Here is a 25,845-nt window from a genome sequence, read left to right on the forward strand (position 1 = left end):
GTCTTTTTTTGTTTGTTTTATTGACAAAACAATTTCCAGGCTAACACTTTGCAGAGCTGATCACATGAAAACAGTCGGCTCTGGAGGAAAAGGATCAAACCTCGTGACAATCCTACTCTGGTTTTTAATCTGTTCATCATCCACTCAAATGTCTCTCTTACTTTTGAATCCACAAGCATCAACCTGACGCTCTCACACAGAACACAGACAATGGGATTTTAAAAAAACTATACAATACTCCAAACTAAGATGAGACGTCTTCAGACCTGTTGGAGCTGAAGGTGACAAGGTCAGAGAGGTGGAGCGAGTCCTGGAATCAGAATGATAGGCATAAAACAATAACATGTCAGATAATACAGAGTTGATCCGTGTTGACACAAGAACACCTTAAAACCAGTTAATTTCCTGGAGGGATGTGTGACGTGAAGGAAATAAAGAAACTCAGCCGACCTGAAACCTTGACGTTTTTCTCAGACCATCAAGGTGCTCCTCCTGCGGTCTTCTGAATCTGCTCTTTGAGGATGAGGATGCTCTGCCGCTGCTCCGGGGGCAACATGGCGATCTGTTCTGGGGTCAGCTGCAGGACCTGCATAATCAGGGCAGCCTAGAGAGGGACAAAAGGAGGAGGAGGATACAGGAGGTGAAATGCGTACTGGGTGTCTACAATAATCTTAACTGGTAATCTCTGGTAACAGGAAAGTCAGAATTCCTCCTCTAAATGCCTTTATTGTGTTGAAACATCACCTGTTATTGTTGAAGACAAAAACACTGCTGCTGTAATGACCCCCCCTCAGGTGAGACATGCTCAGAATGACTTGCAATCAGTGAATGAGGACACAGAAAAAGGAGCGGCATTTTGCTCAGGGGCACGTCAACAAGCTGCAGATAGACAAATGCCCTTTTTCCATTGTCACTCTTGGCCACCCCAAATAAGGTCATGCCACGCCGATTTGTGTTTCCATTGTCAGTTTAGACACGCTGTGCCACACTAAAGCAGGATTTATAGTTGCAGACCCTACGCCATAGCCTACGCACATCGGCTACGTTGTTGTGAGCATTTATACTTGTGCGCTGGTATGTCTGTCTCACTCTGCAGTTGATTCTAAACACACATTAAACATGGCTTAATAGAGACAATTTCAAACACAACTACACAGATTGGCTTCACTATAACTTGCAGCATTCACGGACAAACACTTGTCTTTATCTGGACACATTTTCCCCACGAATACAACATGCTAACGTTATTAGCACAAGCCTATGGTATTTTACGTTGTAGAAATTAGCCTAGCAATGAGCGGAAGGACCCCTGAAGGATAAATCACACACAAGAGTTAAAATGCTATTTTCGTGGAGGCTTTATTGTCTTCACAATTTATTGTTTCTTATCTGTGAAATTAAAGTAAATAAAAGCTTCATTTCCACCGAGGGAAATGGTCTCATCTTACAAAAATAGGTCTGCGTCGTCACAACATGTAGGTACATTTCTGGGGAGGTGCATGTCAGGCTAAGGCATAGATTACAGTGTAGGCTCTGTGTTGACGCAGAGCCTGCTATTCAACGCAGAAGTATAAATTCCGCATAAGCTGCGCCAGAGATGGACCTTCTCAGGAGTATGTCCAAAAGCCGTGCCACCCGCCCTCAAGCGGGTAGCGGTGACGTCTCGCCAAATGCAGCCAACCCCTCTTCTCCCCTCCTAAACAAGCACGTGTGTTGCGAGACTCTACTCCCCTCTGTCTGCAGGAGACGGTGCAGAAAGGCGTTTTTCACAGTCTCTGTGTGTGTTAGAGAGTTAGAGGGTGACAGACAAAGTAACACCCACCTTCTCCTGGTCCTGTGTGGAGACCTGGCTCTGCCCGGGACTGAAGCCTCCTCCTGATGGAGGAACACCGGAGATACCAGGACCCTGCAAATAGACACACGGTTAGTTCTCACTGTTTATCAGACGGGTGATCATTATCACATTTAGAGCAGGTAGCACTGAGTTGTTTTGCATCTTTCTTTCTCACACTCACACTTTCACAATGTTTTTTTATGTATTGTTAAGTGAACTTCTATTTACAGCTGGGGTAGGTTGTTTTATTTTGGTGTTAAAAACCCCATAATAACCTTTGAGCATATTGTAATTCCCATGGACTGAGAGAGGACAAGCTTCTGCTCCTCCTCTTGGCTCTGTTTTCAGGCTTTGGAAAATCTAGCCCATGACGGGATGACTTTCTTTAGCCATTTGTTAACCACAGCTAAAGACTCATGGCTGCAGCTTCAAGTTCATGTTTATGTAGCCAACGTTAGCTAGAGCCTCAAATCACAGTGTCTCCTCTGCCTCACTCCCCGCTGCTACAGACCACCTCACTGGAGGGGAGCAGACAGCAGCTCTGACAGACCCCCAGTCAGCAACCGGAATCCAGCCAGCACAAACCCCAGCTCCAGGGGACTGGACTGCCCAGACTCGCCGCTAGATCAGCAAAATTTCTGCTGCCCGCTCTCCTCCTAGGGAAGCAGTCTACAGTGGCTGGGAGTGAGGGAATGGAGGGGCTGAGTGAATGAGCTGCTGGAGCCTCGACAGTGAAATAAGATTAAATAAATCAATGGATTGATAACACAGGGTTACTATATAATGGGCGTCCATATGCTCGTGGTCATCTGGTGGGAGGGGCTTAGGATAAAGGGGAGCGCTGTAGTAGGGGGGTTTATCTTCATATTCAGCTGGGATTCAAATTCCTTGCAACATTTAATTAAGATGCATTTAGGTTATTTTTTGTTTTGTTTTTGTTTTTTTACAAAACCAAGATTATTTTAGTAATAATGGCCTGTGCACATCTTTATCAAATAAAATAAATATTGACATTATTCTTATATTTTTGTGTGCACAGTAGTCTTTATAACATGAAGGAAATTCTAAATTTAAAAAAATTAACAAACAAACAAACAGCCAACAGAAACACAGACGTTAGCTGCAGCGGTTACCGGTCTTGCAGGTGGAGGAGCGTTAGGACCCATGCTGTGAGGAACGGGGCCTTGCATTCCTGTTGCCATGGGAACCCTCTGCCCTGTCACTGGACCACGAGCGTCCATCGCCCTCGGGTCACGACCTGCACAGAGAAACAAAACCACATTTACCGTTCACACCTTGTTGAGTATGTGTACATTTATGAATAAATGCCTTCATTTCGAAGCAAAAAAATTAAATAAAATAAAAAACTAACAAGACAAAGATAACAGAAGTAAAACTTATATGTCCCTAACCCTAAATTAAATTCTCCTCTTAAATTACAACCCCCCTCCCTGTCACAAATGATTCTTTGAATGTTGCCTGGAAGTGAATTATTTCTCACTTTAAACATGATTATTGCAGTTTTTAATTTGACCAGATCTGCATGTGACTGTTCCCTGTACCCAACATTGTGTACTGTTCTGACTGCTCTCTTTTGGAGGATGTGTAATGGTCCGAAGTTGCTTTTGTAAGTGTTGCCCCAAACTTCCGCACAGTCATTCAAATATGGTAGTCCAAGTGATGAATACAGAATGTGCAGTGATTTATGGCCCAGTATGTGTTTTGTTTCCCCAGAACTGTGATGCTCTTTGCCAGCTTTGCTCTTACATAATTTATGTAAGCGAGAACTCTGTTTAAAAATGAAACTCTGTTAGAAGTGAAAGAAAGTTCATCATTCAAGCATAAGAAGGTGTGTCTGTTGGCTTCTAGTCTCAGTGACAAAGAAAAGAAAATGTTTGTCATATCAATCAACTCTCCTCATCATGTAAAAAAATCTCTTGCTGGAACAAAAGACTTTTGTTTTGTGGCATTTGGTTTGTCTGTCAGCTGGAACTAAAACTGAACTGAGATCTGTTGCAGAAAAAATGTTGACGACATCATACGCTCAGGATCTCACATTATGAGGCGTAATCATAGCAGCTACCTCTGGTTTCCATCGGGGGTCCGCGGGGCTCCATCATCGGGGGCCCTCTGGGGTCACCCATCATGTTCCTTGGTTCACCCATGGGCGGGCCTCTCATGTCCATTGGAGGGCCTCTCATATCCGGAGGGGGTCCACTTGCCATTTGGGGCATGTGTACAGGTGGGGCTTGGTGAGGAGGTGGAGCTCCCATGTAGCCGCGGCTAAATACAGACACACACACAAAATAAGAGCAACAGTCATTTAATGTAGTCAAGTCACAAATGGGATGCCCGCCCCACCCACTAATCCACCAGGTATCCCACAGTGGGGATTTTTTTTAAAGTTTGAATGTGACAAAAAGATGTATGAGTGCAAAAAGCATCAAAATTGAGCTTGTTTATTACAAACAACAACAACAGAAATAGCACCATGGGAGGACCATCTGCCGGTCTGGGAGTCCATTCATTCTTATGGGAATATCCATGATATCCTCTGTAATATTTCGGTCCGGAATTTGCCTCAAATACTTGTAAAAAATTTAACTTCTGCAGTGGATTTTGGAGAGACCGTATGACAGTGTGCTAGCTTAGCTAACAGGCTGCTAACTGGCTAACAGGCTATTTTCTTCAATTCAGTTGCCTGTGTTGATTGACAAGTGAATCTGTATAATTAAAAAGAACTTGTTTATCTAGTTTTAACACATTGTGAATCTGAGTAATGTCATTCTGCTAAAATATGGTTATACATTATACACAGTTAGATCATCATTATGACTTGTTCAGCTGGTCACACGTCTTTTTAATTAAATATTTCACAAAACATGCCTCGTTCATGGCAGGTCAACATATTCATGTATTTGTTGTAATGCAATATTGGTCCTGTTTTCGTCCCGGTAATGTTCCAAGCGCATATTCCAAACTACTGGATGGTGCAAAACTGGCAAAATTAGCCTCTCCCTTGTGGCTACAGGTAGTTTCTATCAGGATTCTGACACCAGTCATGTACGTAAGTGGAAATGAGGCGTCAGCACGAAATATCCTGAAGACCTGATGTGCACAGGGCTGCTGTGACTTGATTTTGATGAGTGAGGACAGCAAATATCAAAAGGGTAAAAACAGGAATTTCATTTATTTCATATACTGATAAATATCATGACTGTGTGTTTATTAACTGGCCCCTGATCTCCTGTCGTTTTGCAGAAGTGGGCCCTGAGCAGAGCAAGTTCAGTATCTAGTTGCAGCTCAACAAGTGTCTGCTGCCTTCAGAAAGCTTTTTTTTGGTGCCTGGGACCTGCCCTACTTTTCCTCTGATTGGCTAGAGTTTGTTGCCTTCTGGTTGGGTTGGTTAGATTTAGGCAAGAGGAATGAGAGTGCTTGGGGCAAGAATGTCAGGGTGAGCCAATCAGAGGCCAATCATGCCTTCACCTTCCTTGGAAAAATAACTTGGCCTCCAGGAATTTGTATTGTTAAACCACACATGCTGGTAAGCACAGGAATTAAAACTTTAACGGCTTGAATCTAAAATCCTCACAACCAGTCCTGCTTTTAAAGTAATGTGATGTGGGTGAACATCTTACTTGGGGTCTATGACTTCTCCGGTGACGGACAGCAGAGTTCCTCCTCTGGGATCATTGGGACCATCTCCCAGCAGGCCTCTGGGGGGGATACCGCCTGGTCCTGAGACGAGAAAATCACACATTCAAACACATAAAAACACTTACAAGTTATTTTTTTTACTTCAATGAGCAGGAAATGTTTCATGAGTAATCCATTAAGAATAATAAGGCCGGTAAGGGCAACCACACACACAGAACTATAAAGGTGAGTGTTTACTCAGGTCAGATATCTCACGAAACAACTGGAGCTGTTTGGGAGTTCATAAACACAATGACGTACAGATTGACCACATCAAACTGCCACAGCGAGATGTGTCAACACACAGGGAGATATCAGGAGGGTGATCAGGAACACATAAGTGCAGGAAAACAATGCCATCAACGTAAAGAGGGAGATTATAGGTTCAAAACACACAAAACTCTGTCCGTAGAGTACAGATACAGAAGTCCTGACTTGAGAATATTTCCCTACTTGTGTCTTGTAACTCTGGTGTTATTTGAGAACATCGTGACAGGAAGCATGCAGAGAGAAGATCAAGTACAACGGGTGTGTCAGTATTCAATTACATTAATGCATGTCACAGTCTGATTACCTGCAGCGAACATATCTAAACAATACAACATGTTAGTGAAACTCAATGAGGCAGGTGTATATCTGTACATTAGTGACTGAACCACATTCATTTCAACTCTCCTGCCAAGTGAGCAGTAAAATAATTAGTCTAAATAAGAGACTGCGTGCCTCGCCCAACATTACAGATCCCTCCCTGGTGTAGTTTTACCTTTATCAAGATTAACATTGTGTATAAGTGGCTCATAGTAGGAGGTAATGTTTTTTTTAGGTTGGCAAATATTAATTGAAGAAGAAAAAAAATGTGTGTCATTAATTTAAGACTCACCAGATCCAAGGTAAGGGCAGGGGGTTTGGTAAAAAAAAAAATCTGCTTTAAATTATAATATGGATTTATTTACATTAACTTCAGGTTGTCATACAGCTGACTGAGAGAAGGGTACTCCGGCTTCCTACCACAGTCCAAAGACATGCAGGTTAACTGGTGACTCTAAATTGTCCATAGGTGTGAATGTGAGTGTGAATGGTTGTCTGTCTCTACTGTATGTGTCAGCCCCGTGTGGTCTGGCAACCTGTCGAGAATGTACCCCGCCTCTCACCCAATGTCAGCTGGGATAGGCTCCAGCCCCCTGTGACCCCTAACAGGATAAGTGGTTACAGAAAACAAATGAATGAACATGCCATTACAGACTATGCTTCAAATATGGATGTTGCTGTTAAGAAGCTACAAATTCTAAAACAGGGATGCTTCACACTCATTTTCAACTCAGCAACACAGATTTATATAATCAGTACTGTTTCAAGATGGACGCCTGAGATTAGAGTCACCAATTTAGCATTTGACCAAATGTCTCTCCTTCTGTGAAGCTGAACTTTGACCTTTTGAATATATAACGTCATCACTTCTTCATTTTATCCTGTTCTGTGAAATGTTGTCATAACCAACTCTCAAGATGTGGCCAAAAACATGTTGAGTGAGGTCACCACCAAAATCTAATTGGTTCATTGTTGAGTCAAAGTGGATGTTTGTGCCAAACTTGAAGACATTCCCTCCAGGCGTTCATGAGATATCTAGTTCATGAGTATGGGAAAGACGGACAACCTGAAAACATGACGCCTCCAGCCACAGCTGTCAGCGATACGGAGATACGGAGATATAAAAAAGGGTCTTTGTTTGACTGTAGACTCAACATAGGGTTGGGCCATGTGACAACATATACTGTGCAACAGTAGATATTTGGCAAGAAAGTGTCTGCCTCACAAGGTACTGAGGCTATGTAGCAAATCAAGGCTTGAGTCTCGTGTGATCTTGTTATGCTTATGTGAATCCAGCTGCCTCACAAGGTAACGTGATTTGCAGATATGGAGGAGGACAGTGAAGTTATAAATTCAGACACCTGTAGATTAACACTTGTTTATCCCAGGAGTCTTAAAGCTTTGATTGCAAAAGAATTTTAGTTTTACTGTTTTGTGCATTTTGTTTTTTTAAATCAAGTGTTGTGAGGCAGTTGTTTTTTGTTTGTATGGATGTTCTGAATCAAAGAAGAAAACAATAAAATGCAATGAAGTACGGTATTGTAACTATTTTTTCAATAAATTTACAGAACAATTACTGCATCATGACATATCCAGCCTAACTCAACAGATTTGAGAGCAGAGGGCATCTCAAACAACTGCATTTAACTGCACTTTAATATGTATTTATTTAAACCATTTATTCTGTTACACAGCTGACTGGGAGGAGAGCCCAGCGGCTGGTTAAAAAAGGAGCAGCTAAAAGAAATTGATGGGGTAACGGCAGTGTGAGCTGCAGTTAGTCCTGTTGACAGAGGAACTGCAGTGTGGAGAAATGGCAAGAAATTGGAACTGATGTTTTGACAACTGATGCTGACAAACACGAACGAGGGAACGACATGAGAGGAGCCAAGAAGACTGATTTTTTTAAAGATACCTTGGAAGCAGCACGCCGCTTAAAAGCACACTCAGCAATTTGATGTCATTATGAACTGACTCTCAGTTTTCTTGGATTAACAGAGCGCCAGGCAGCATCTTTACTTCTATTAGCAGGAATGACAAATGTAATGTCACAGTTAATGACAAAAACTGACAAAGCAAAGCAACAACAGACCTCTCAATATATGTCAAACCACTGTTTTCATCATTATCCTGGCAACAGCCACAGATTATGTTTAAAAACCTACTTGTTGAGATAAAAAACAGCCCACGTCTGAGGTGACTGTGTGAATGTTAATCATTAAATTGTCAGAATTCTGCATCATATATCTCATTTTAATCAGCTGCTCAACAAATGGCCTGGTTCATTTCTGACAGGTGTAATAAAGCATAATGTCTGAGAGCACACAGGTACGAAGGAGCAGCGTCACACCTGCCGCTGACTCACTGACCTGAATTAGCTCACAGTGCCATGGCAACAGCATCGTCGTTACAAACAGCATATAAAAACAGAAAATGAGAAGGAACAGGCTTTTTGGGGCAAAAATGTGCCTCCACCCAAACATCTGCAGCATGTGGCCTCAACATCTGTTACATGTTGCAGATGTGATGTGGTCAGAATCAGTCTAGATCAATGAGAGCTCAAGTCCCTTCCCAACTGTCCCAAACTACGAATAGCAGAGTCTGCAAAGTCACCCCCAGAGTCACAGTAATTTAATAGAGACAAGGAGACTCAATGAGCCCGTGCTGTGTATCAGAACCACAGAGCCACAAATCATCCAACACACTATCAATCTGCCAGCACGGAAAATGTTTTGTTGGTGCCTATAATTCATGCCAAACTTTGGAGACTCAGAGATTCTGGTTTTACTTTCATTACAGGACCAGAACTGATGCACCTTGTTGTTAACCTGCGACAGGTGCAGGGCCACACCTGCACATGATTCACTGCAGGGTGACACACATCCTGGCACGCTCAGCTGATGAGGCCTTAAATCTTTTTTTTTTTTTTATCTCCTTCACAGCATCTTCCAGGAATAGTTCAGATCTTTTGAAGTGGCGTTGTATGAGGTACTTACATATAGTCTGTGTATTACTAGTAAATGACTGTAAGCATGCCCGCAGTTGGGAGAAGCAGACAGGAGTACCACCATCGAAGCTAAGGAATATACTGCTGTGGACGAAGGCAGCAGTAAAATGTATTGAAGCCACCTATTAATATCGGTTCAAGAGACATATATTCACCGCTTTACCTTGCTGTGGACAGCCCTTTCAAATGGGGAAGCCATTAACAGCTCTTACTCTTTAAGTGCAAGGACGAAATTGGTTCAAGTGACACTTAGGTCAGTGTTAGAGGCATTTCTAGCAAGTCCTAGTTTCCTATTATTTTTTGAGTCACTCCAATGCACCACTTGGCCTGGCATCTCAGGGACCTTTAATAAAAAGAAGGTGTGCTCAAGCAAGTGAGGTTCGTGGAGGACGCCACAGGGTCTTTAACCACTGTGTTTTTGGTTAATCTTAGTTGTTTGATGAAGTCATTTACTACCCCATTGATTTAAACTTTGTTTTTGTAAAGGTCTGTTTATTTGGGGACTGTATGTTTGGGGATTTTTGTTTTCATTTTTTTTAACGCAACAGTCAAGACAATAAGTTCACAGCGTCATCTTGTAACTCTCCATACATCCTGGAAATCAGTCAACTCTAAAACCAACTGAAGCACCAGGATCATCAAACAGTGAGTAAAACTAAACCAAAGACAGTGAGTTCATCATATAATCCTGTTATGGTGTCTGTGGGCGGCTATTTTTGAACTTATTTGGAAGCCACAATAGTCAACAATTGATTATGGAGACATTTTAAATGTACATGCAAACTTGTCTTCCTTAAAAAATATTAAATTCAGTCTCCCGTGCTGCGCTACGATTTGTCTCTAATTCAGGTTTCCGCAAACATCTCTGCAGTTTCTATGAGAACGCTGGGTTGTCTTGTCTACACAACAGTAGAATTAAACACTGGTACACTTTTCTTTATAAGGCCATACTACATAAACTGCTTCCTTATTTATGTTCTTCAAAATTTACTAAAACTATCAGTAGCAGCAACCTTCAGTCACCTGTACATGTACATCATTCCCCAAATTCGAACTGTCTTGTGTGAAGGTGCTTTTAAAGTTTTTGCTCCCTCAAATTTGTGCCAGCTACAGAGTCACCTTAAACTAGATTCTATTTTAAGAATGGGAGATGGACAGGATCAAGGACTTTCTGACCACTGAATGCACATGGTCAGTTACTGGACGCTGCTAAATTCAAACTGTTTGTTGTAAAGTGGCTGTTTTAAGTCAGTTAAGTTACTGCTGCCTCAATCAGTTAGTCTGTATTACTGTGTGACCTGTGTGACAGCAGCTCCTGTGGTCTGCAAGATAAAATTACTGTTTTCCTCAATGGAGTCTGGCTTTGAAGAGAGCAATAGCGCAGCTCCAGTTTTCTCTCAGAAATCATTGTCTGACTGCAAAGTAAAGCATTACCGCTTCTATATATATTCTAACTATAGCACATACTTAAACTGATATTGATTTTTTTGGGTGGCTAAAATAGATTTTGTTGCTGCTCTCTTTTCACAGCAGTGCATTGTTTAGCTTCCATGGTGGTGCTGCTTCGCCAAACTGTGAGGTGTACAGATCACTGTACTGTCAGTAATACAGTGACTATGTATGGATAAGTACCTCATACAACCTGTTTTCAAAAGATCCAAACTATCCCTTTAGGTGTTCTTTTGTACTGACAGCCTTTAAGCCGTACAATGTAGTCAAACTAGAAGAGCGCTGAGGGCGGAAAGTCTGTCTGCACAAACTGGTCTTAAATTCATTTGGATTTTTTTTATCTTAAGTTGATATTGCACTTCTGCACATGTGACCAGTGTACTTATGCATTTCACGAGTGTGTGTTACTTCTCTCAATACTAAGTTTAGAGTTTCCAACATAATTTGTGTAATACACAGCAGATCCAGGAGTTATTTTACTTGGAATAGCTGCTGATCCAATCCTAACCATTTTATGTGCACATATTTAGCATATTCAAATTTCACAGTTTTCTGGTGGCTTTCTTTGGCATTTGTTCCGATTATATCCAGCATTATTTTAGTCATACATCATTTTACTCCTGTTATTCTAACATTTTACACTTATACGCAGGCTAAACATTTTCAGAGAATTCAGTTGCGTATTTTTATCTCTATATTTTTCTTCTTGCCACAGACATTACTCACTGCCTCTACTTTTCTACTGCAATATTTAACTTTACATTGGACTGAAGGTCATGCAGACAATTTGGCTTGGATTTAACACCAACAACATAATCATGCAAAAACATCTGCATCCTGGCAAAAGTTTCATTCCTGGCAAACCTGTATCTGTTCACATGCAGTGGCATCACCATCCTCCCACCCTCATGACACGGCACCTTCTGCTTATTATGATAACACACAAACAGGCTTCATCACTACTGTAAGGGCTGCATACAGGGTTCATATATGATTATATAGGACATGCAGTCTTTCTAACTGTAGGACATTAAATCGCAGAAGTGCTCTGTATTTGGACATATCTGGCCTCTCCATAACAGTCTCATGACCTGACTGGAGAACTGAGGGAGTACAGTGATACCTTGAGGCCGCTCGATAGCAGCTTGCCCAGACGATCCTGTGGGAGAATGCTGAAGGTTTCCTGAGCCAGCATTAAAGTGAAAAGAACAGGAGACACAAGACTCAAGAGAGCAGAGGAGCACTTTAAAAGCACTTTGAGGCATGCTCATGACAGTACTGTATACACACACGCACACATATCCACAAACATACACACACAGAGACACAATCACAGAGTGGTGAGGAGGGAAGCTTTAGAAAATTAATATTAGTAAATATGTTGCATGAAGCCTCGACACGAACACTGAGACAATTAATACCAAACATTTGGGGAGAATAGAGAAGTGTTTCTGTGCAACAGAAAATGTCAAAAGTCAAGGTGATTAGATGGACTGATTAAACAAGGCTCTGGTGACACCTAGTGATCACAGTGAGCCATGACAGGTTCAAAGCTTCGTCATAAGATAAAAGGTAATGGTACTGGGGGCACTGTAGTTTTGGTTGTGTTTAAAAAAGGGGAAATTTTATACATGTAACTGCTAAAATAACTTACAGAATAGCTTAATTGCATTACATTGTATTTAGGGGTGTAACGGTTCTGAACCCATAACCAATAAGAAAACCAGGACACAAACCTCTAAAATAATGCTACGGAGTGTATCGCTGAATACATGCTACTGTACTCAGTTGTAGAGCACATGAAATAATACAGTGTGCCCTCATGTGTGCATTTAGTAAGTCTGCTGTGATTGCCCTGTATAAAGGGCAACTGTAAGCTGCAGTTCAGGAGTGAACAGGTCTGATTACTGACATCTGTGTTAACCATTTGTGTTATTTATTTTTTCTTATTGATGATAGTTAGTATTTGATTTAACTGTTACAGTAAGAATCATGGCCAATGAGCCACTTTTGAATGTTCATATTTTTCAGAATAAAAAAGGAAAATACACTCACTTTCTGCCTTTTTTGTTTGTTGTCCCTGCTGTGTCGAAAACCTACTGAACCGTGACCCCAAAACTGCATTACGTAATCACGCGTGAATTTTGTGTACCGTTACGCCCTTATTTGTGCTGATATGAATGCATGATAATAGCTTTGTTTGCTACAAGACTGATGAGAGAAGGTTGCGTGAAATGGTGTGTGACAGTTTAAAGATAATTTTGAATGGAACAGACAATAAAAAAAACTGTACTGGTTTGGTCGAATCTATTTTGGTGATCTGCTGAAATACAAACACTGCACAGTGGTGGACTATGGGAAAAAATGTAAAGCAAATGTAAGATTAATCCTGTTCTTGGTGCAACCTGCAAACGAATCATTACAGTCATAGTTTATTAAAAAAAGGAACTAATGTGGTAGCTGGAGTGTAGCTCCAGTATAAACATTTGTAAATCAATATTAATACTCACTATATTGCATAATATTGTTAATTTGACATTTATCGATTATAAACCAGAGGCAGCTACAGACAACTGTGTGGAATGAACAGAGCAAATGTGACACATTGAAAAAGTATGCCAAAAAGAACCATTAAACCAACAGAATTACGGACAGACTTTGGTTAATGATGTTGCAGCCAAAAGGAGCATTTCCCTGTTTTTGATTTTGCTTTTTTTTGTCTGCCTTAAGAGTGGAATAAATATTTGGCTAGCAATTAGTTTGTGGGCAAGTGGGCTCATGATGCATGAGGAATGGTTGCAGAGTAACAGTCATAACTCACACATTAACCATCAATGGCTTTAGTAATGAAACATAACCATGATGCTACAACAACCAGTACAGTTGATGATACAAGTACACATGCAGTGTGATGATGATTACCTGGGGGTCCGACTGGTACTTGTCCTGGTCCTGGTCCAGGTCCCTGTCCAGGTCCTGGTCCTGGTACAGGCATAGGCCCAGGGACAACGCCCATGGTGGGGGGCTGCATCATCTGAGGGGCTCCATTGACATGCATTCCAGGCTGATCATGTAACAAAACAAAATAACCAAGAAGACATAAATAATTGATCCAAAGTCTTAATCTTAAGAGACACTTCTTACAGAATATGTGTTACCAACTCTGACACATAAAGGTAACCTTTAAAAAAAAAAAAAGCATTATATTTTAGGTCTTTTTAAGAAAGCACATGACAGGTTGAGAGGACAAAACTTTAAGGGAACGTGTTGCGCAAGATAAAGGATTCTATAGCAAAAAGAGATGATTTCAAGCACATGTTTCCTGTCAGGTGAAATCTCCAGCTGGCTCTGGCATGTTTTTTCATCCCCACTTTTTGATCATACAGCTTTGCTATGGCAAGCACTGGAGCTAGTTTGGATCAAAAAAGGTTATAACTGGCCATTTTGTATGTAGTATATGAATTTAACCCTATGGGCCCTAGGCGTTTTTGGGGTATTTTTACTGCCTTTACTTTTAAGCTCATATCACAGTCATCCTAAAGGCTACATACACATGCTATATCTTGTTTTTTTTTTCAGGACAATCTGGGCTATCAATGAAAAAAAAACAAAACAAATCCGTGTGACTAAATTCTTACATTTTTACATGTATCTCACCATAGCAAGTTGGAAGTTGACATATTCTGCCATATATGTAGAGGGGAGACACTCTGGAATCTGGTAATATAAGAACCATGATGGTGGGACATTCTGTCACTTCACAGTTGTCCAAAACATGTGGTTTGTGCCAGGCGGACATGATTGCCAGTATTTTTTCATTATTGCAAGAAATTCCATTGACTCATTCACAAGTCAAAAATGTGTTTTATCTGAAAGAAACATGCAATATTTACATCTAAGATCACAGAAAAATAGTCAACCAAGTGCAATGATGTCCTCCAAGATAATATTTACCACTTTGTTTTTAGTAAACAAAGTTTGTTGTTGTTTTTCAGTTTCAGTTATATATTGGGGGGGCATTTGGGGCATTGGGGGGGACACATGTCCCCCTCAATGTACATGGTGACTACGGCCCTGTCATGCATGCATAATTAGGCTATAGTTGTCTGGGTGCGCAAAGGGGAAGTGGCTGGTCTTGCCATACAAAGTTTGATGGAGTGTCAGCTGGACAATATAGAGATATTTGCATCTTGAAAGCCGGACTACAAATGTGGATAGACAGGGAGAAACACACGCAAGCCTAAGACGTGGTAAGATACGATATTCCTCACTATATGAAGTGACTGATAACAAGATCTGTATAATGGAATGTAAAGAAATTCCTCAGGTTTTTATTTTGTAGACAATTAATCTGAATTTATAGCATGATGGGATGACAGCACAATGATGTGTGTGGTATCACTGGAAAGCTCTGGTCCTGCGCTTTCATGTGATATGCGTGGCATTTCTGTGCGAGCCTACATTCGCGAGTAATCCATCCAAGAGTAATGTGTGTGCAAAGCTGTATGAAAGCTCTGTTATACGTCATTTTAGTGTAACTTTATCATTTTTTTTAACTGTGAAAACACTGGACTACCGACAAGTGCTTGGTCTTGTCGGAACGCTACAATTCCGCTGTTTCACGTGATATGTGTGGCTTCTCGCTATGACGCACGGTCGTGGAGAAAATCAATAGAGAAGAACAGGTGTGAATTTGGACGCACTATGCGTTGTTTGGGCCCATAGGGTTAAATGACGTTTCCCATCCTAACCAAAGCCATTTACTGTTAAGAACTCCACATAATGTCTGTAGAATCGAAGAAAATTTTCAGTGTCCAACATGTTCTCACCTACTGGAAATACTGCGTTTGGTTTAGACTAGGGGTTCAGGAGGCAGGACATGATGCAAAAGCTATGCTGCTGTCCAGCAACAACTTAACTGTCCCTAGCAACAATTCCGATCAGAAAAGTAAAATGTAACCACAGCTGTCCGTCAGCATCTAGTCAATGTATTTGGTATCCTCCATTGATTTTGACTTGTAAAAAGGGGCATCTTTGCTCTGACTGGTTGCTCTGTGTCACTGTCCCTCCGTCCCCTTCTATTATTTTGCTCTCTGTCAGACTGTTTCCAGACTAAGGCTTCACACTGAAGCGGCAGTGAGCTACACTTTATCAGAGGTGGTCCCCCCACAGTGGAAATGTTCAAACAAAACCTACAGCCTTGCCCGTCATTAATCTTGCACCTCTGTGTTTAACTATAACTAGGTGTCCATGGCTGTGCCTGCAACATCAGGTCCTATTTCAGAGCACAGAGCGGAGAGAGTGAGCATTACTTTAAAGAGTGAAAGACTGTTGCACTCACCACAGGCTGCGGCTGAGACACTGGCACGCTGGGCGGAGCAGGAGGTGGATTAATCGGTGGTGCTCCTCCACCCTGCCCGCTGGGAATCAGAGGCTGGACTGTTGTTTGACGGTGGAGCATTTTCTGTGTGTGGAGTATATGGAAGAGCATCTCTCAAAAATGTGTACTGGTTCAAAAGTGTAGATTAGCTTCAAGCTCACGGTCAGATGAACGTTTTATTTTGACCTTTGAATACACGTAAGATCATTTGACTAATCTCCTCATTCTGAATGTGGTCTCGGCTCACCAAGGCAATCTCAGGGTCAACAATCCGCATGACCACTTGGGCCTGCAGCAGAGCATAGGCCAGCTGGGGGTTCTGCAGCAGCATGTTCCTCGCCTCCTGGGGACTGTTCTGCACACACAGCTGGAGAGAGAAATCACATTTTCACCAAACACAATCCTGAAACGTGATATTTTATACTGCATGAAAAATCACAATTAGGCAAAGCAAAAAACAAGACAAAAAACATTGGACCGTTTCACATAAAAAAAGCTTTGTGTCCTTTTACTTCCTGACACATTAAACAAACCTCTGTAGTTTCTGCTTCCCATTTATGATTCATATACACGTCCATAACCAACAGAAGTGGCTGCGTCAGCACAAAACATTAAAGAAAGACGCGCCACAATATCTGTGGTATCAGGATCGGAGCCCAAACACTTGCACTCTGATCAGCATATGGAGGCGTCCTACTGACACAAGCTTTGGTGCAACAAACACTTTTCCAGTCGGAGGGAAAAACGTCTGCAGTGTGGCGTTTCTTTGAGCCTAATGAAGCAGACTGCCAGATGTGCAAAGATAAGGCTTCTGTGGCTGAGCTGAGAGAGACGGAGACTGTGCAGCACAGCCGCTGTTAATGAAAGGGAAGGAGGAGTATCCGCATACAGTTGTCAACCTGGAGGTGATTCAAACTGAGACAAGCATTTGTCTCCATCTTTTTTAGGGGGCTTAAGAGAGTAGCAGCATTAAACACACAGTTTAAGATCATGACATTCAGGGACATTTTAAATACTTAGATTCCTGGTTAGATCTCTTTTTGTTACTTTATTTAAGTTACAAAACAAAAGAATTGATGTGCTCGACTCACCGTCTGAAAAATTACAGGGTGCCGACCCAAAAATCACTAACTGAATAAATCCAAATGTCAGCACTCACAAATATCATATATCAGTCTTTTAATAACGCACAGCAGTATCACAAACGGACGCGTTTCAGCACTTGGCTTTCCTACACTGAGGAAAGCCAAGTGCTGAAACGCGTCCGTTTGTGATACTGCTGTGCGTTATTAAAAGACTGATATATATGATATTTGTGAGTGCTGACATTTGGATTTTTTCACTTTATTTAATTTCACTTTGGTGCTTTGTAAAACTTGAAACCCTCAGCATCATTCAGGATGTTCAATCACATTTTAGTCTTAAGCTTTTGACATAAAGTCTGAATTTCATTCTAGAAGAAGCCAGCTCACATCAACATGGTGAAATGCTGCAATTTGTGAAAGCCAGACACTATATCACTATATTCTGGGGAGACTGTAGTGTTATACAGACATTAGAGGACTAGTCTCACCACCAGACAATCAGAGATCTCCGCCTTCTGATAAAGCGTCTAAAGACTGACTTGTGAGTCTATTAGAGGACACAAGAACCTGAGCATTAAGTCACCAGAATAATACTAAAATGCCATTGATGCATCAGTCCCAGAGATTAATCTATAATACTGCAGACTAGGCATCATTAACTGTCAATTAACCCTTTCAGTCCCCTACCAAAAACTGTACTTTTGTACTACTTACATTTAACACCCTCTCAAAGTATTTCATTAGCTAAAGATTTGGATGTACTGCACCTTTTATTTTTCAGGATAACAAGAACTATTTGAAAAAGAAAAACATTTTAACGTGAAAAGTTAAGTCCAAGATTTATAATGGCTTTTATACACATCCGCCAAGGAAAAAAGTTACAAAAGAAGTGTTTTTAAAGTTCTAAAGCTGTCAAATATGATAGCTTATTATGGCAAAACTCACAGGAATTATTGTGTTACAACAGCCTCATAACCAATAAGCAGATTGACTGAGTATCTTTCACTCAAATCAAATCATGTTTCTAACCATTCTGACGTCACAGAGTTGAAGCACCAACTACTAAGCAGAATGGGACACAAGCTAACTTTGATGCTCACATGTCACCTGGATTGCCATAATAACACAAGGATGACTGCTCATTTTGCTTCTAGGACCAAGACTATTGATATGTCGACTGACAGTGAGGCAGGCCAATCAGTTTGTTTATAAGCCTCACTTAACTGTAAGCAGGGAGCCACTGTTCTTCTTGGACTGATGAGGTTTAGCGGTACTCAGGATGATTCTGGTGTTCATGCTAAATTAATTAACGTATCATAGCAATACAGAAAGTAAAGGATAGGTAACTTAGACCTGTAACATACCGATCCTACACAATATGGAGCTGAAGAACTTGCTATTAAAAAACTGAGGCTGTAAAACCAGCCTACCTTCATCTGTTTCATAAGTTCAAACATCTGCTCCGGTGGCAGACTGGCCACGGCTCTGCTGATGGACTCTGGGGCTTCCTGTGGCTGGATGCTTTCTCCATAAGGAGACTCAATAATGGGGGCTCCTGTTCCCAAACCTGTGCCAGAAGAAGGAGAACAAGAACAGGAAGATGATATACTTTATAAATCCCTGAGGGGAAATACGCTTTTTTCACTCTGTTGTCACATACACACACAGGCCCGAAATACACACACATGCACAAACAGGACCATTACATGCATTAAATGGAGAGATGTCAGAGTGAGGGGGCTGCATTGGGCAGGCGCCCAAGCAGTTGGGGGTTCAGTGCCTTGCTCACCCAAGAGATGAACTGGCAGACAGAAGTAGCTGAGAGCTGTAGCTTACACATCTCTCAATCAAGTAAAACACAACACCTCGGACTAAAATATTGACAGAAGGAAATAAACACTTACTTTTAAGCTCTTCCTTGTTTTTCTCACTGGCTGCGTTGTCAACACGGAGAGCTCGACCACTGAACTCTCTGCCATTCAGGTTCCGCATGGCACTGAGGGCCGTCTCCTGGTCTTGGTATTCACAGAAGCCATATCCCTTTGGCTTTCCTGTCTCCCTGTCATATACCAACCTGAGAGCAAAAAGACACATATCAGCATGTCTGATGGTCCACATGGTTAAAGTTGAGTAAAAAAAAAAAAAAAGGGGAAATCCTTTTAGAAGTTCTGTGTGAACAATATCATACATAACCATACAGATTTGCAAGCTCAGATTGTTCAGGTGACCTACGAAACCCTGACTTAACACACTACAGTGTTTAATAAGACAAAAACTGACTCTGTAACTGGAGTTTGGGGCACACATGATGGCTAACGTTAGCTAACTTACAGTATCACCTCATTGGTTTCAAAACATTTCACCAACTAGCTAACACTGACATAATTACAGAAATAATGACAATTAATGTGCGTCATTCCTATAATTAAATACATGGAAATGAAAACAATTATTGAATGGCATCCTCTATCAACCTGCACTCACCTGAAGCTGACAACAAGTCCCACTTCAGAAAAGATGTCTTTCAGCTGCTCCTCTGTGGCTTCATACGGAATGTTCCCCACTTTAATAATTACAACATATGGCAAACGTTATTTTGACAACAGAAATAAACTCACATTTACATTATAAGACATTATCCTCCTTCTTCAGGTAGCTAACGTTAAGTTTGTTCCCTCGTTGCCAAGCTAACAACAACACTAGCCGGCTACCTATGTTAGCTTCCATTCATTAGCCGTTGGTGTATCGACTTATTCTTACCTAACGGTTAAAACTGCCAATAACTGAACCAGTCACAGCGACAAACTTACCAAACACTGATCGTAATGATCGATCAACAGCTGGGTCTCTGTTCGCGGCAACAGCGGCGGCAGCAGCAGCCGCAGCAGCAGCGGCTATGTTCGCCATTTTGGGGACACAAATGAGTGTGACGCCAGGAAATGAGATTGACACAATATCCATTTGTGGAGGGGAAAAAAAAGGCCACATTCAAATACTAGCAGTGCGACCTCTCCTAACCTCTTGACAGTTGAAATGCTACTTCTATACGTACTTTTTTTTTTTTTTTTTGCTATAATAATTAAGTCGTAATGAACAATAATTATTTAAAACGGACTTCTCTTAAGGGCAGAAAGAGTCAAAGAGGTGAGCACCGAGCCGAGTAGCACATACCAGGAGTGAAAATAGATGGCGCTGTTGTCCATGGTTAGCTAGTTAACGCTACTCGTTTGGACCATCTTCCAGAACTTTAACCGAAATATAAAATGCTAAAAATGGTAATTCCTCAATTGAGAGCAAAACAAGTGACTCAGATACAATCATAAAGATCCAGGTTTCCTACAACAGAAGATCTGGTGAGTAATTCCTTTGGGAATTAGCAAGCTAACTCATGAAACTGTTAATTAGCTAATCGTTTTGTCAGTTATTGTCAGTTAACAGTTAGCACCTGATGAAATACACAAGTGGGGATCAGCAGCAGTGAGACCAGAAAGCTGTAAATTACATATTTAATATGAACCGGAAATTATTGAATTAACCGGTTATCCACACATTGTCCTCAGATAAAATTTTGGCTATATTGATATACACACTCACCGGCCACTTTATCAGGCACACCTGTGCAACTGCTCAAGCATATAGCTAACCAGCCAATCATGTGGCAGCAACTCAATGCATTTAGGCATGTATGCATGGTCAATACGACCTGCTGAAGGTTAAACTGAGTATCAGAATGGAGAAGATAGGTGATTTAAGTGATGGTGCCAGACAGGCTTGTCTGAGTTTTTACTGGGATTTTCACACACAACCATCTCTAGGGTTTACAGAGGATGGTCTGAAAGAGAGAAAATATCTAGTGGGCGGCAGTTCTCTGGGTGAAAATGCTTTGTTGATGCCAGAGGTCAGAGGAGAATGGCTAGACTGGTTCAAGATGATAGAAAGGCAACAGTAAGTCAAATAACCACTCGATACAACCAAGGTTTGCAGAAAACCATCTCTGAACCAACAACATGTCAAACCTTGAAGCAGATGGGCTACAGCAGCAGAAGATCACACCAGGTGCCACTCCTGTCAGCTAACAACAGGAAACTGAGGCTACAGTTCACACAGGCTCACCAAAACTGGACAATAGAAGATTGGAAAATGTTGCCTGGTCTGATGAGTCTGGATTTCTGCTGCCACTTTCAGATGGTAGGGTCAGAATTTGGTGTCAACAACATGAAAGCATGGATCCATCCTGCCTTGTATCAACGGTTCAGGCTGCTGGTGGTGTAATGGTGTGGGAGATATTTTCTTGGCACACTTTGGGCCCCTTAGTACCAACTGAGCATGGTTTAAACACCACAGCCTACCTGACTATTGTTGCTGACCATGTCCATCCCTTTATGACCACAGTGTACCATCTTCTGATGGCTACTTCCAGCAGGATAACGCACCATGTCACAAAGCTCAAATCATCTCAAACTGGTTTCTTGAACATGGCAATGAGTTCACTGTACTCCAATGACCTCCACAGTTACCAGATCTCAATCCAATAGAGCACCTTTGGGATGTGGTGGAGCGGGATATTCACATCATGGATGTTAAATCTCTGAGGAATCTTTCCAGCACCTTGTTGAATCTATGCCACAAAGAATTAAGGCAGTTCTGAAGGCAAAAGGGGGTCTAACCTGGTACTAGCAAGGTGTACCTAATAAAGTGGCCAGTGAGTGTATGAATTTGTGAACTTGTTGTGAGGTATAAGATATAGTGGCTGGTGCAGCTGGATAATCACACATCTGTTCCTATGGTAAAGAAATCTAGATTTTTTTTGATGTGGGTTGTATGAGGTACTTATCCATAGTCATGGCGTCCTGAGGTCCTTACCAGAGCAAATCTCAAAGCTACGGTGTTCTGCCAGGGACAAACAGTGTGAACTACAACATTTGCTGTGAAATAGGCAGTACAACAGCACCTCCTACTGGTTTGAACAGGTAGCTGCCTCACATACATTAAAAAGCATTTTATTTCATGTCTCTGTCTGCTGGTGGGCCGTCACGTTAAGAGTATACATGAATAATATGATGTTAACTCCACTACAGAAGAGACCTCAGGGTCACTAATATTAGGTAGGGAAAAAGTGGATATATTGATATTGGTATTGGTTACTGGCCAAGTAAGTAGAGATATATCGGATATTGCCGAAAAATCTAATGTCATGCATCCCTAGTTTGAGAGGGTTAGTTCAGATTAACCAAAGTCACACAACAACACAAACTAACTGATTGAGGCAGCAGTAGACCAGCAGCTCCTGTTTTGAGCCAATTAAAATTGCTGTTTTTGTCAGTGGAGTCTGGTGGCTTTGACAAGAGTAGAGATGTGGCTGTGAAGCTGTTAACAGCTTCCCTATTGGAACGGGCTATCTGACAGAAATGTTAAGTGGTTGAAATAACTCTCAATATAGCGTACAATAAAACTGTCATTGATTGTTTTAGGTGTAGCTTTTTTTAGGTGGCTAAAATACATTCTGTTGTTGACCCCTCCACAGCAGTAAATTGCTTAGCTTCTTTGTTGGTCTCCAGCCTGCTTCTCCAAACTGGGGGTGTGCCGACTAACATCTACAGTAGGTAATACACTGACAACAGATAAGTACCTCATACACTCCCACTTCAAATCCCATATGGTTAATATTTTTTTTTTTTATTCAAAAAGCTGTTACACCTTTAGTTTGTCATTTGCTTGACATAAATACAGGTTTGTTTCATCCACACTTACTTTTACAGACACGTCTACTTAATTTAAAGTCATCTGGTCAATATTTGGCACAATAAAAATAACCAGGGTGCATCCCACAGGAAAAATATCAGGAGCTATTTTTTAATGGCCAGCAGAGGGGACAGGCTCTTCATCTTGCTCACAACTCAAACCTAATAAGGGCCATTTGACCTCATTTAATTTTTAGCCGCTAATTTGGCTGCATCGTGCAATTATAGAAAATGTGATAGAAAATTTGACCATTAAAAACAGGTAACAGGTACAAATTTTACCATTAGTTTAAGGAATATTGTGTCATCATTTAAGTCTAATATCCCTGTGTCACCCTCAGCCTCCATAAAATTTAATAACAGCTGCTTAAAACACTGTAAATGACACGCTGCCTTTGATTAGTTAGTTATCTGTATTGTCTGAATTTTTTTTCTTTTTCCGTAAAGTTGGTGTGCACTGTAGGCCTTGGGCCATAAAACAGTTGATCATCAAACTTTGGTGGTATGACTATAACAGAGATATGAGCATAACAGAGTCTGCATGATAGTAAGGTTGCAGAAGGTTGCAGAATCACAAAGTCAATATACCTTAAAATTTGATCTTGTGATACAGTGTTATATAAATGATGAATTTGGACATTCATGTGTGAGGTTTTGCGTCATGCCACACAATTGTCTATACCTTAACTAGTATAACTACTGTATACATTATTTCTTGCACTGACCAGCTACATTAAATATCATATGATACTTTATATTTTATGGCTGCCATTCGTTGTTGATGTAAACTGTAGAAACACCAGTCACATAGAGAGAGCAAGAAGCAGCAGAAGTTGGCAGATTTCGCTTTAACACTTGTACATGCAATAACTTCTAATAATTCACATTTTTGTTTGAAAAATCACTGTGTTGAGTGTTTTGTTTTTTTATCTGAAAAAACCTATTTATTGTCAAGGGCATTTTATTGGTGCTTCTCTGCCCTGATTTGTTCTTATCTGTTCAACTAGTTTTGTTTCTGTGATGTATTTGTTTATTCAAATGCTGTTATCTTCTTTTTGTAACTGTGACGCACTCTGTGACCCTGAAAGGAACTATGTCAACAAAGTTTTACATACTTACAAAATCAGTTTTTTTCAGCAATTGTTGACGATAAATTTCCTGTAAATCGTTTAGGAGCAGGCTAACTATAAGGGACAGGTCATAACACAAAAAGCAAAATGGCCACCTGTGCCTCTTTTATAAAAAAAAAAAAAAAACAACTAGTAAGGATTAGATGTAGTGTATATTTGCAGTGTGTATCTTACACAGTAATGAACATTGCTGTATGTAACCTGTGTTGTATATAAAGGGAACTATGCCCATTGTCAAAATTCATACATGTTATTCCTGGTTTAAGACAGTCCAGAAATATTAGTAAAACATGAACTCTCTGCCAAATCCAAAAACCAGAGTGCTAAAACTCAAAGTTGTGAGTCTGGAGCTGCTTCACAGACAATCCTCTGAGTATATGGGTACAGCATAAAGCTCATTATGGTATAGAAAAGAAAAACATTTTGTGGGTCCACAAAATCAGTCTCTCATTCATTGTCTATGGAGCAGCTCCAGACTTTATACTTGATGACATAACAAGTTTTAGACTTACCTCTCTGGTTTCTAGCTTTGATAGAGAGTAGCTCATGTTCACAAATATTAAACTTTCCTAATAACATATTAGAATTCTTAATTTAGGTGGTGTGCCCCTTTAAAGCATCTCTTGTAGTAAGCCTAAATACTATTGGAAGGACGAGTGGTGTGTCTGACATTGTATGAAAATAGCCATAATCATGTGAGGCAAAATACAGCTTTGACGTCAACATGTAATTTCACACCAATCACAAAAAACTACACTCCCTGTCTATTTTATTATAGTAGGAACACCAGTATAACAGATCTGCCACAAATTCTACATTTAGGACGATTATAATGTTTTGGATCAGATCAGTGTTACAACTTCTATATTTACTCTGTGTTTATTATTAAAGTTGTAGTTAGTGGTGGTGTTGATCTGGACTGCACTGTGCTGAAATGTGATTCTAACATCCTGGTTTTTTCCCAAAATATTAGAGGAACATTACTTTTATAAAGGTGTAGCTCATGGTGTAGCTGTTGGATTATATTCTACTTCATTTGCAGGTGTATCTAATAAAGTGGGCACTAAGTGTAGTTGATGTTTGTGAAGTTGCAGTGTCGTTTAAATGTTGATTGATTGATTTTAAGAGTAGATAATCGAGTTGTTTGGAGAAACAGAAAAGGTATACTGGTTCCACTGGGGCTCGAACCCAGGACCTTCTGCGTGTAAAGCAGACGTGATAACCGCTACACTATGGAACCAGCTGATTACGTTTCCCTGCACTTCCGGTTTTGTTTTTGCGAATGACAACACTGACATCCACGATATCTCCATGTAACGTTAGGCTTAATCTCTCTGCTTCGTAGCTGCGGTTCAGCGACACCATATATCGTCAAGTCTCCTCAGTTAGTCACCTTGCCTGCCTCCTGTATCCTGCATCCTAACCCAGCGATACCTCCGCTGCTGGTGCTGTGGCTCTGCTGCGAGTGGAGCCCTCTTGGGACGTTTTGTGTTTATGGCTGATCACACGGTACGGTAGCTAACATCCAGCAACGGAGCTGCCAGCTATGAGGTCGCCTACGTTTGTTCCGTGCATGCACTGGGGCTGACATGTTGAGGCGCAAGGATCTGCGTTTGCAGCTTATCCTCCCTGCCAGGGACCAAGTATGTGCAAACTTCCTTTCCCACGAAGCAGGACACAGTCTGACACATCTGTGGTTACTTTCTGTGCATGTGACAGTTTGGTCAGAAACACAGATACGTCATGAAGCTGTCTCACAGTGAGACCCCACACATTAGAAAATAAACTTGAGACACTTAGCACGTTTAATAAGAAATCTAACTGCACTGCAGTAACCAAAAATAAGAGTGTTTTGATTATGTTTTAATACTTCACAGCTGATGCACAGACCACCTTAAAGGTTTAAACATTACACACCACTGGTAGTCAAACAAA

General features: G+C 41.0%; 2 protein-coding genes and 1 non-coding gene across 4 annotated transcripts in view; 1 reads left to right on the top strand and 2 right to left on the bottom strand.

Annotated features, from left to right (window-relative positions):
* Positions 1-6: 6 nt before the first annotated feature.
* On the bottom strand, positions 7-19,997 carry cstf2 (cleavage stimulation factor, 3' pre-RNA, subunit 2). Of its 2 annotated transcripts, XM_033633031.2 has the most exons (14): positions 19,850-19,997; positions 19,524-19,602; positions 18,944-19,113; positions 18,470-18,606; positions 16,202-16,321; positions 15,916-16,038; positions 13,497-13,638; positions 11,698-11,757; positions 5,473-5,572; positions 3,918-4,117; positions 2,968-3,092; positions 1,823-1,906; positions 451-604; positions 7-310 (listed from the first exon to the last, which is right to left on the bottom strand). In XM_033633031.2, the coding sequence occupies exons 1-13, from the start codon at positions 19,944-19,946 to the stop codon at positions 479-481; spliced, it is 1,563 nt and encodes a 520-aa protein (XP_033488922.1). In that variant the 5' UTR covers positions 19,947-19,997; the 3' UTR covers positions 7-310; positions 451-478. The 2 variants fall into 2 exon arrangements, with proteins under 2 accessions (XP_033488922.1, XP_033488923.1); XM_033633032.2 differs by lacking the exon at positions 11,698-11,757.
* Positions 19,998-25,077: 5,080 nt separating this feature from the next.
* trnav-uac (transfer RNA valine (anticodon UAC)) lies at positions 25,078-25,150 on the bottom strand. Its single transcript has one exon. It is a non-coding gene; the product is annotated as a tRNA-Val (tRNA).
* An 88-nt stretch (positions 25,151-25,238) lies between these two features.
* The window catches only part of bcorl1 (BCL6 corepressor-like 1), a 44,551-nt gene continuing 43,944 nt past the window's right edge, over positions 25,239-25,845 (top strand). The window contains exon 1 of the mRNA XM_078169428.1: positions 25,239-25,553. The gene's annotated coding sequence lies outside the window, so the exon portion shown is untranslated. The remainder of the gene's footprint in view (positions 25,554-25,845) is intronic.

The sequence above is a fragment of the Epinephelus lanceolatus genome, chromosome 7, assembly GCF_041903045.1.
Source record: "Epinephelus lanceolatus isolate andai-2023 chromosome 7, ASM4190304v1, whole genome shotgun sequence".
Classification (NCBI taxonomy): domain Eukaryota; kingdom Metazoa; phylum Chordata; class Actinopteri; order Perciformes; family Serranidae; genus Epinephelus; species Epinephelus lanceolatus.

Bases quoted from the DNA above. Each gene is read 5' to 3' on its own strand.
- cstf2 (XM_033633031.2), bottom strand. From the start codon at position 19,946: ATGGCGAACATAGCCGCTGCTGCTGCGGCTGCTGCTGCCGCCGCTGTT. The intron at 18,607-18,943 runs GTAAGTGTTTAT...CTTCTGGCACAG, and splicing joins AAACAAGGAAGAGCTTAAAA to GTTTGGGAACAGGAGCCCCC. The intron at 13,639-15,915 runs GTGAGTGCAACA...TTACATGATCAG, and splicing joins TGTCTCAGCCGCAGCCTGTG to CCTGGAATGCATGTCAATGG.